The 12269-nt window shown below is 32.0% G+C and overlaps 1 protein-coding gene across 2 annotated transcripts in view; it reads left to right on the forward strand.

Annotated features, from left to right (window-relative positions):
• Cadm2 (cell adhesion molecule 2) overlaps positions 1-12269 on the forward strand; it is a 163505-nt gene that overhangs the window by 46440 nt on the left and 104796 nt on the right. For both annotated transcript variants that reach the window (XM_013024108.1, XM_013024106.1), the window contains exons 2-3: positions 9182-9334; positions 11220-11357. In XM_013024108.1, the coding sequence (XP_012879562.1) occupies positions 9295-9334; positions 11220-11357 (178 nt within the window). In that variant the 5' untranslated portion in view covers positions 9182-9294. The remainder of the gene's footprint in view (positions 1-9181; positions 9335-11219; positions 11358-12269) is intronic.

The following is a 12269-nucleotide window of genomic DNA, read 5'->3' on the forward strand; positions in this document are numbered from 1 at the left end:
GAATGCAGCATTCAGAGTAGCTAGGATTATAGGCATGAGCCACTGGTGGCTCACTTTATATTTTACTTTTTATAGTGACTATATATATATATATATATATATGTACATATATATACAGATATATATAGAGAGAGATATACATATATAGTGTATTGTGTATATAGATATACATAATATATCAATTACTGGCATAATCACTAATTTAATAATAAGAATCCTTCCTCTTAAACTCAACTAAGAGATCACAACTGTCCTAAGTTTACTGAAACCTCAGACAATAGCAGTAAGGATACTTGGAAAACCTGTATAAGCACATTTTTTTCTTTTGTATTAATATAATACATCATCCATAGGTATTAGCTCCAAATAACTCCACACTTTCATCTTCATTATCATCATCATCATTATGGTGTGAATTGTCCAAGTACTGCATTCCTTTTTTTATGACATTATGTTTATTTGTTCTCTATTGACAACAGGATTAGTCATTATCTAATTGTTTAGGATTCTGTAGATTAGGTTTCAATAACTTGAATCAAAGGCTTGTTTTGTTGTTGTTGCTGTTGTTTTCTTTTCTTTTTCCATTTTCTTTTTCCTTTTATCTAGTTGAGGAAATCAAGTCAGTAATGTTTAAGTTGTAGAATATAAGAAGGAAATAATGTTGTAGGAAATTATTTCTAAAATGTTTTCTTATTCCTTCTCAAACTAGAAAACTACTTTATATAGTCTTTCTTTTGAAAGAGGGATTTTTTCCCCCTCCAATAGAGACTGGTTGTTGAGCTGCCAGTATTTTCACACCTATTTCTTTGGAATAATTAATTTAAAATGACCATAAATTTATTTTTCAACTAGGTAACATGCAAGATTTCTATAGGAATCTTGAAAGATTTCTAAAGGAATCTGTATGCTATAGCAATTACTTTTACTGAACAATAATGTTGTCCACGTATAAAGATGGAACTAATTTTTTTTGATACAAAATCAAGGCTAGTATTTCATGCTCATCATCCTACCCACTCAGGAGGTTGAGGTCTGAAGATCATAATTTGGAGTCAGCCCAGGAAGACAAAATATGAGATTCTTATTTACAATTATATAGTAAAAAGCCAGAAGTTGAGGATGTAGAACATCCATTATGAGCAAAAGTTGAAGGTTCTGAGTTCAAATATCAGGACTGGCGCTCACGTGCACGTATGCACACGCACACACACATATGCACGCACGCGCGCACACACACACACACATGCAGGGTGTCAGTGCCTCATGCCTGTAATCCTAGCTACTCAGGAAGCTGAAATCTGAGGATTGTTGTTCAAAGCCAGTCCAGGTAGGAAAGTCTATGAGACTCTTATCTCCATTTAGCCACCAGAAAACTGGAAGTGGCGCTGTGACTCTAGTTGTAGAGTACTCACCTTGAGCCCCAGGACTGAAAGCAACAACAACAACAACAACAAATAATCAGGCTATGATATGTTTTACTTTGTAGCCATCAGAATCATGCTCAACAGAAATCAAACTAATTTCATCATTTCTACATTTATTATAAACATAAACTGAAAGCCTTTCACAGAATGTGGGGCATTATAATGTCTCAAAATAATAAATAACAAGATTTTGATTTCTCTATCTAATGAAGACAAATATTTTTCAATCACTATTTAATATGTATTTAGTTAACAGCTTCACATATAATCTAATCTCTGAGATAAATTCTACATGATATACTAGCAATATTGTAGATGTAAACATAACAGTACAATATGCTGTAAGTGGTTTAAAAAAAAGCTTCCAAAAGTAGTTTTTTTTCTTACTAAGTATAAATCAAGACATACATCAAATTTCAATGTAAACTGTGGTAATTACCTAGCAAAATATTCTGTTGTGAAAAAATCAGACAAAATATTCCTTAACTGTTATTTGTGATGAATGGAAAGAAAAGCATTGTCTGAATAAGAGCCACAAAAACGGGTCATAATTTTCTAACTAATTAGGATTTGTGATTATCCATTATATGCCATATTCATTAAAAAGAAGGCTCATAAACATCTTTTTTCACCAAATAAAACTTTCATTGCACATCTAACAGCATAAGGGCATTTAGTTTAAGTTATAAATCATACTTTACTTGCTATGCTTATGAGTTATTTTGCCTTGAAGGCTTAAAGAATTTTCTAAAGACTAAGTTCCTAAGATTGTGTAGTCTTCTTTATTTTCTGGTCATGTTTTCATTGGTATTTTACTACTTTGAAGAACATTCATTAAAACATACATAACATAAATAGTCAGAGGACAGTTGAATCTTCTGGCATTCTAGATCTGAGATTTGTAAACTAACCTTCTACCATGTTGTCATGGCATCTGGCAAATAATGTATTCATTTTTTCCTATTAGACATTTTTCATGAGATAAATACACAATTATTAGAATGTTAATTTTTAACTTAGGAATGATATATAAAAAGGGAAGCATCCTGTGTAAGAATAAGGGAATTAATTTCATTGAAATTATGTATGTATTGTGTGCATATCTATATTACTGTGTGTAATATATCTAAAAACATAGTATGCCTGAATATTTTTCCAAGTTGCACAAAATGTCTTTGTCATTTGAATCTCAACCTTAATCAACTAGACATACATGGGTGCCTCTTTACAACTTTGTACCATTCCCCTACATACTGTCATACTGGCTTTGTCATTTGTTTGATGAGAATAATGAGACCTAGAACAAACATGATTTGAATGGATACATACTAATTTTCTAAAGATAAATGTGTGAAATGTGCTTGATTATCTGAACAGTCTTATTGAACCACTAGCTTCCGAGTGACAATATTTTCAGCATAAATTTCAATCATATTAAAAAACTAAATTGAGCAAAAAACGTAATTCATATTGGATAATTTTAAAATATGGATGAATAATAGCAATAATACAGTTGAGGTTTAACTAATTTGAAAACACCTTAAAATTGAATGAACTTTTTGAACACTAATACCATTGAGATTTAACTCATTTTTAAAAACAACTTAAAGATGGAATTGACTTTTCGAACATTCATAAATAGACTATAATGCACCACTGAATCACATGACCACTGAGGGTCATATAATATATTGTGCTTTTCTAGGTGTCTCTGAAAGGCTGACTGTACAATATACTGCAAGGGACCTAAAAATTTATGAGAAATTATGACCCTGCAAGGTCAAAAAATACTTAAACAATCTTGGCAGAATACTACGTAGTTATTATGTAAAGAATTGTCAGGGATCACTACTTCAAGTATAGATGCATTAAAATGTTGAAGTTCTCAATAAATAAATACTTCCTATATGAAATCCAAAACCACATTGTGTTCAAATTTTCGGTAGATTTAGAGACATAAAAGAACTTCTTATTAATGGATTGGGTATCATATTTTTTCAATCAGTGTCCTTGTTATTAGTGCAAAATTTTCCAGATTTAGATTATGTAATTATGTGTTATGGATTTTAGACAGTTACTGAGTTTCTTTCTTTCTCAAAATGTTCTATACATATTGTCAGAGACAGGAAATATTATATATCAATCATGTGTGTCACTGAAACATTTTCTCCTCTCAACAATGATCAAGAGCTGATTTCAGGTTGTACAGATTTTATCATAGAGTAAAAAAATATTATGACAATTGTATCATTATGAAATAGAGTTAAATACAGGTATTTTACATACAAAAAGAGTTGCATTCTATATATAATTGAAATGGACATTGAATTTATTATTTATCAGTATATGTATATACATGCACATATTTATCACACATTTATGTTACAGTAAGACACACTGAATGTTCTGTGATATGATTCGCTAAATAGAACTAGCATGTTATGTACTCCTCTGTATTGTCATTCACTTGTTAAATAGAGGAAATAAGAGTTACATTTAGAGCACTTTGCTGATTAGTCTGGGCAACAGATACTTGTCTTTTACACAGTTAAAATGTCTTGGGAGATTACCATGTCATAAGGTAAAAAGTGAAAATAAGAATATAAATAATGGACCAGAAAAAGCTCACCTGTTCACTCTCTTTGTCATAACAAAAACTATGTAGCTACATTTTAATATTTTGACCCTGAGAACTAAAGATTTAGGTTAATAATCCATAAACACAAGTAATGTGGTTTGGGGGTGGACTAGAAAAGGATTTATAACATACGGAGAAAGAGAATTTTTTTCTTCCATATTTCTACAAATGCTCAGTTATTTTTTCTAATTGATGAGACTTTTGAGGAGGCTTCTGGGAGGATTGAGAAAACAGACTCAGGCCTTATATTTTGTAACAGTTTAAATGTGATCTCACTGTAAAGATACTAGTGTGTTATCAAACTAGCTCAAGTACATAGCTGTAGGAAACAATAGAATAAAAGAGCCCACCTCATAAAGAGGATGTTCGTTTTTAGCAAAGTCAGCAAGTCTGGCAAATAAAAAAAGTATACAAAATGAGAAATAATGTGGAAGTTAAACACATTATTAGTATTTCTTGTATAGTATATTTCCAATGAAAGTATATTAATTTTATATATCACGTGGCAACATTTTTGCTTTGCTGTTACAAATGTTACATAAAAGAGCTTTTAGGTATGGGACCGAGTAGTCACTCTTTGCTTTTATACATTTGAAATAAGAAAAGCTGAAGTTTAAAAAGTGGAATTCTGTTAAAAGTCTTCCAAATGGCTACACAGTTTCCAGATTTATTGCTTAGGTTCTCTTCACATTTTATTCTAAAAGCCCATTAACTATGGCTCTGGTAAGATTTCATCCAGGCTGAAACTTGGTATACCAAAAAGCAGCTCTGAAGCAATGGTTGTTTTTTTTCAATTTTCCAGAAAATTGATTTAGATTGTTCTATGTTGTCTGACTGTAAAAGAACAAAACAGAAAAGATTCACTTGCTTCATCTTTCAGTTTTTTTCCAGTACTTCCCAGTACTGATACATGCATGGAACTCAAACATTTTAATACATTAACTAAAACTGTGCTGAGCTATCAGCAAATAAAGTATCCATTGAGAGTGACAAGATTTCCCTTTCTCTTAGCTTTTGGGCAATAGGGAGAGAAAAATTTTAACATCACAAATGTCAAGCTAAAAAGTATTAGGCCTGATTCTTTATACTTTTTATAGGTTTTTTATAGGTTTTATGATAATTTATTTGACTTAGCTTTCCTTAAATGATCTTCGTTCTTAGTGTTCAAATCCACTCAGCAGGAAAAAAAATCATTTTGGCATACCAAATCCAATTCTCTTTCACAAAGATAAAGGGGTAGGAGGTGGAAAATAGATATGTAACACTCATAGATATTGGGGTTTTTGTATTGAATGTATCATCTTGGTAATTAACCAAGTCCAGAGAAATTGTGATTAGGACTGAAGTACATTAGGCAATTAGGCCTGAACCAGGTGGACAATACAATATTCCTGCAAAAAAATCAAATTAAAGTCCAGGTATCCTTGTTATCAAAAAGTGGAAATAGAAAAGAGGATATTCTTATGCAATGCACAGCAAAATAAATCTTAAATTAAATCAAAAGTTTAGTATTGAAATTTGTAGATAAATCTTACCTGTCAGCAGAATTTGGTTGATTATGTTAACACTTCTAAACTCCCTACAACATCTACTGGATAGAGATGATGTGCTCTTAGGCTAAGGAGAATAGGTAGCAAGATTCTTAAAATGCATTCCATATCTGATTTGTGGAGCTTTCATTACAAAAACTGTTTGGATATTAAAAGAATTTTGAATGCTTTTAAGTGATTACACTGCTTGGTAATATCTCATGTATCTGGAAATGTATGCTTGCCTTAGCTATATTAATTATAATAATATTAAGAAATTAGGGCTGGGAAGGTGGCTCAGTGGTAGAGCACTTGCTTTGCATGCATGAGGCCCTGGGTTCGATTCCTCAGTACCACATAAACAAAAAGAAAAAAGCCTGAAGCGGCGCTGTGGCTCAAGTGGTAGAGCACTAGCCTTGAGCTGAATTGCTGAGGGACAGCGCCCAAGCCCAGAGTTCAATCCCCAGGACCAGACCCTCCCCCCAAAAAAAGAAATTAAATAGCCAAGATGACATTTGAAAGTACTGCTATTATTCTGATGGGATTTTATCTCTGGTTCTTCTGTGTAAACTGCATAGTAATTCAATACAATAATAAAAAATTCACTATACAGAATTCCCTTATATAAAATATGTATTATATAAAGTATACAATATTATTCTAAACCATTAACACATAAACTCATAAACTACTTTTACAAATTAGGAATATGTTCTTATTAAATTTAATAATTCAATAAACTAGCAATAATTTTGCGTATGGATCATGAGGAATTGTGAGGAATTGTGTATAACTCAATCCGTCATAATCATCTCATGGGAAGAAGTCATGGGGCAAACGAGTGGGTGAACTAGAAAAAAGCAAATAAAACAATGATATAATTATGTTAGTTAATATTTAAACAGCAAAAATATTTGATATTATGTAAGTATTTTATAGAATGTAAAGTTAATTATTTCTCACTAGAAATCTATTTAAACATAATTGAATTGAATAGATTTTGCAGGGATGTAAAAATTATAAGAGTATAGATTGGTAAGACAGCACTCTGCAATTGAACTTCCTTTTCCTAACTCTCCTAGTAGACTCCTGGATAAATAATGTTAAATGGATACAATTATACTGTTGTTATTATTTCACTTTTTTAATTGAATTAGCATGTAGCTTACCAAATATTCTGACAACTTTTGTCACAAATGGGCATTACTAAATTTATCCAAGAAATTTTCTTAGGAAAATTATGACTAAATTTATCCAAAAAATTTTCTTAGAAATTATAATTTTATGTAACATGAATAACAGTGTTTATTTTTATATTAATAAACCACTTTGAAACAATAATATATTGTAATAATAATGTTTACCATTAAGTGATTGTTAACAGATTTTTACTCATTGGTCAGTACTTCTTGTTTTAAACTCTCCAGAATTTAGGATTTTAAACCATTAAATCAGCTTACTGTGTTTGGAAAGTACCTAATGGTTAATGATGCTGGACCAGAGAGGCCTATCTAGTAGTTATTTTTTGGACCAGAGAGGCCTATCTAGTAGTTCTTTTTTTTTTTTTAATCACTGCAGTATGTGTAATTTGTTTTTCCTCTTTTAAAAATTACAATTGCTCATTCCTGCTCTACAATTATTCATTTGTAGGGAAATGTTTTAAAGAGACATATGTAAGATTCAAACTTATTTTTGGAAGATAAACCATTTGCATTCCTTGCTTTCATGGGGAAACTTTTTAAAAACTAAATTTACATCCACTGACAATATTATAATTCTTTGTTCACTACATATTTGGAAATTACTACATAGCAATACAGGTGGTCTCTGATCAACTATTACCTTGCCATGAATGTTCATTTGGAAACTGTGAGGCAAAGGTATTATATCAAAGATCACCTACTTGGTACTTCAAATCACTTACCAATGAAATATCACTTGGTTGAAAACTATGTAGCATGGGGTTTCTAACTCTTTTATGCCCATAGCCTGTAAATGGGAGCTTTTTTAAAATTAATTCTCCCTTCTTTCTCTACCTCTATTTCTTTTCTTTTTCTCTTTATTTGACTTCTTTCCCATGGGGAATCCTGTGGAGAGATATTGAAGAGGATTTCCCAGCTCAGTTCTTTGTTACACTGTTCTTATCATATACAGACAGAGTTTAGTTCTCACTTTCAACGTAACAGCCACTCATTGAATACCTACTGTGCAGAGAGCTATGGTTCAGGGTGCTGAGATATTGAGACAAGTTTCCTGCTCACTGGGAGTCCATTGAGTTTTAGGAGATCCTCGGTTGTACCACTGCAGGTTGTCCTTTATTCTTCTATACTTGAACTTCCTTTTTGAAGCATATTGGAGATGACACTATATGTATTTATAAACTGGGAAAGGAATGCAATGAAAAAGAATGTTATGAAAAATCTCATGCAGAAGTTCTACTATTTAGCAAATTAACTAGCAAAGAAATTTTCACGGTAGATGATTGGTGAACTCACCTTGGCAATGATTTGGTAGGGCAAGGTATTCTCTGTTGCCTTGGAAAAGGCATTTTGAAGACTTCTTATTGTGAAAGGCTCTTCTAGTTATTGTCTTGTTATCTAAATACCTTCCCCAAGATGGGCCAGGGTTCTCAGGCTGAATTTGAGGTTACTTTTGGGGGATGTTTGTCTGTGATATTTCTTCTATATTTCATTGAAGGTGACCAAGTGTCTTTTTATACTGAGGGAGAGACCCTATTTGATCAACAATATAATCAAGCTTCTTCTATAACTGGGAGAAGATGGCCATGGACCATCTTTTCCTTTTAGCTAGCCACTATATTATTCATTATATCTGGGTATCCTTGAGCATCTTTGCTTCCTTTTTCTATATTTCACTAGTAATATCCTGCTTAATTCCAGATTTTATGTGTTTACTTAATGAAAATATGATTTTGTAATCATAAGATATACATAACAATGACTGAGACTCCTGTGCCCTCCCACAAAAAACTGTGTAGCAAACTCTATAGCATTCTAAGATATATTGAATGAAAACAAGTGTTCTGTGATAGGAAAGTGATTTTGATCAAAGCTTATATGAGCATGATCTATCTCAGCCAATCAGAGTGAATTTAAGTATCTGGTAGCCTGCAAGTGTTTTCAGTTAAATATCACCTTAGATTTAGGTAAAGTTCAGTAAATGTCCCTATTGAACTTTTAATATAACAATTCTCTTTGTTCAGTTTCTTGAATGTCGTCAGCAATCAGATTCCCAGAGCTATCTGTCCACAGAAATGACAACATTTTGTTCACATTTTTCCTTGGTTCTGGCATGCCATAGCATCCTTTATAGAGGTCAGCTGCTAGCACAAACATCGCTTTATCTAGCATTATACTAGATTTAATCATTTAACTAAAAAATAACTCCAGAAACCATTAATGAGCACTTCATTGTGCTTTTGTTAAAAAAAAACTGATAAATTATGTCAAACTATTTAAACTAGTTCAGGAATCATAGATATATGTCAAACAGAAGGTATCAATAATGTGTTGAAAATGTATAAAAATATGGACTATTTCTAATGTTATTCACTTTCAATATTTTTTTAGCTTTAAGAGACAATAGGATCGAGCTGGTTCGCGCTTCCTGGCATGAATTGAGCATCAGTGTCAGTGATGTATCTCTCTCCGATGAAGGACAGTACACCTGTTCCTTATTTACAATGCCTGTCAAAACTTCCAAGGCTTATCTCACTGTTTTGGGTAAGTGCAACTGATTAATTCCAATAGAAATTCTAGAGACCTTCATTCCACCACAGCAAAGTGATGCAACTAGATAATATATTTTGAAAATCATTGATAGATTCAGTTCAAATTATTCTCTGCTATTGTACAACAAAAGATATTTAAACTCCATCTAGTATGGTTTTTTCTCATTGTCCAAATGGACAAAAGGAAATACATAGATTTATATGACAACCAGAAAGTATAGAACATTTCGTCTATTATTCACCAACACCTGTCAATTTCCTTAATTTCTAATTAATCTTGATAGAATCATCTCGATATAGGATGTACTCTGCTCCCTTTATTAAATGACATGGCCATGAACACGATGGATTCAACTTGTGTGTACCTTGTGCCTCTTCTTTTCTATAAGTCACTCAATAGAGACCTTCCCTATAACCTGTAGCTTTCAAAAATTACTCTTTTGTATATTTTAGTGCCTTTAAATGACTGTGACATTTCCATGCATTTTCTTTCTTTTTACAGTTGCAGTTTCTAGATTCCCAAATGAAGTACATAATGTCACTTGTTCATGCAGCTTGTGGCATCTCTGTGCTTTTATTTTTTAAGTATCAGACTTATTTTCCCAAAGGTTAAAGTGACATAAAAAAGCAATATATTTGTAGAGATTCTGACGAAATAAAGTTGCAGCTCAGAGCTCTGCAATTCTATAGACACCGGTGCCCCAATCAGTGCAAATTGCTGCAGTTCATTGAAAACACCTGTGTTCTGTAGAAGTTAGAGAAATTTGAAGATTGATTCCCCCACTAGTCTGCTATCCTTTTTAGATAGATAAACACACAATGTTGCATTCAAAAGAACGAATACACACCTCTTGGGTTGGGAATACTAAGGTTAATCCAGATAGCAAATTGGTTTTGTGCTTAAGATATAAAATAATGTTTCACTGTGAGTCCTGCTGGAATGATTTTATTTAAAAAAATCTTCTCCAGTTTGTCATTGAAGATATGTGTGTGTGTGTGTGTACCAACAACATCGAGTATTCCAAGTTAACAATTACTTAAGTTTAAGTAATATTTTCTTCTCTAGAAAGACATGAGACTCAAAAAGAAAAATAATTACTGAATACCATTTATTATTTTGTACTTTGACCAGAAAAACAACAGATCTTAGTAATTGTAGGTTTTGTTTAATTTGAATACTTCATATTTAAACTTTCCAACATTTGTGTATTTAGTCTCCTCAAAACTTAAAGTAGATCAATATAGTTAAATAAAGTTTTAGTATATGTTTATTATTGAATGATTTGATAAGAAAATTTAATTCATATATACCCAAGAAGTATATATACCTTTGAATTTTTAAATCATTCATATACTATAATATAACTGCGTATGTTGATAAGGACTAGAAAAAAGTAGCCATAGTTAGCATTAAAATAATATATACCCTACTTCTCCAACCTAAATTGCATTTTTATGCAAATCTTATCAAGAGACATTCTCTCATTTAAAGGAATAAGATAAATAATCAAAACAGTTCATTGATGGATCTCTTACCCAAAACTTTATTTTCTCAAAATACACAGAAGGTGACAAAACCACTTTAAGGAAATGACAAAAAACATTTCAGGATCGGGAAAGGAAGATGTTTGATGAGCGATGTTATAATTTTCCAAAAACAAAGTAACAATTTTTATGGATTCTATCCTGAATGTGTTTTACTTTCTTTAACCTATGCTGGTTATGATTGTGTTTCAGAATTGCAAAAAATATTTTTGCACGTAAAATCTTGTGATTTGAACTACACATACCTAAAAACTATATGTGTGTAAAGTATTTAATTTTATCATAAAACATATGGAGATTGATGATAACTTCCTTATTTACTTAAATTTCAGGTGTTCCAGAGAAGCCTCAAATTAGTGGATTCTCTTCACCTGTTATGGAGGGAGACTTGATGCAGTTGACTTGCAAAACATCTGGCAGTAAACCCGCAGCTGATATAAGATGGTTCAAAAATGACAAGGAAATTAAAGGTAAACAATGGAAAAAAGCCCCACATCAAAATGAATATACTAAAACACTATGACATATTAGAAAATGCGTATTTTGCATATCTTTCAAACTACATTGTTAGTGAATTAAAAGTCATTTGAACTAGATTTACCATTGAACCAAGGTAATTACACAAGTTATGGTAATATAATTGTTGTGTATTTAATTTTTAGTTATTAAAAATTATTGAGTTCAGCCGGGTGCTGGTGTCTCGTGCCTGTAACCCTAGCTACTCAGGAGGCTGAGATCTGAGGATCGTGGTTCAAAGCTAGTCCAGACAGGAAAAGTCCATGAGACTCTTAACTCCAATAAACCACCAGAAAAAAACAGAAGTGGTTCTGTAGCTTAAGTGGTAGAGCGCTAGCCTTGAGCTGAAGAGCTGAGGGACAGCTCTCAGACCCAGAGTTCAAACCTCATGACTGACAAAAAAAAAAAAATACTGAATTAACACAATCCACATAGGCAATTTGTGAGAATGAGTTTGTGTATGAAAGACACACAGATTCATGTTTGAAAATAAACACTAAGTACACTTGACTATCCAGAACTCATTTATAATATTTAGATTTCAGGCAGACAAAATACATGAATTATTCGTAAGTTTGTTGGTTATGGAATTATAAGATTCTAAGAATAAAACAATTTAAGCATCAATAAATTTGATTTTTAATAATTTCCACAGAAGGCCAAAATATTGCTTGTCTTGGTAGAAAGGCATAATTATTTAACTAATTCATACATTTAGATTTAAATACTCTTACACACACACACACACACACACACACACACATACACACAGAGTTGGTTTCTTTTGCTTGTAATTTTTATGTCTGCCATGGGGGGTTTGAACTCTAGGCCTGGTCCTGTCCTGAGCTCTTTCCATCAAGGTTAGT

The sequence above is a fragment of the Dipodomys ordii genome, unplaced genomic scaffold (genome assembly GCF_000151885.1).
Source record: "Dipodomys ordii isolate 6190 unplaced genomic scaffold, Dord_2.0 Scaffold73, whole genome shotgun sequence".
NCBI lineage: Eukaryota > Metazoa > Chordata > Mammalia > Rodentia > Heteromyidae > Dipodomys > Dipodomys ordii.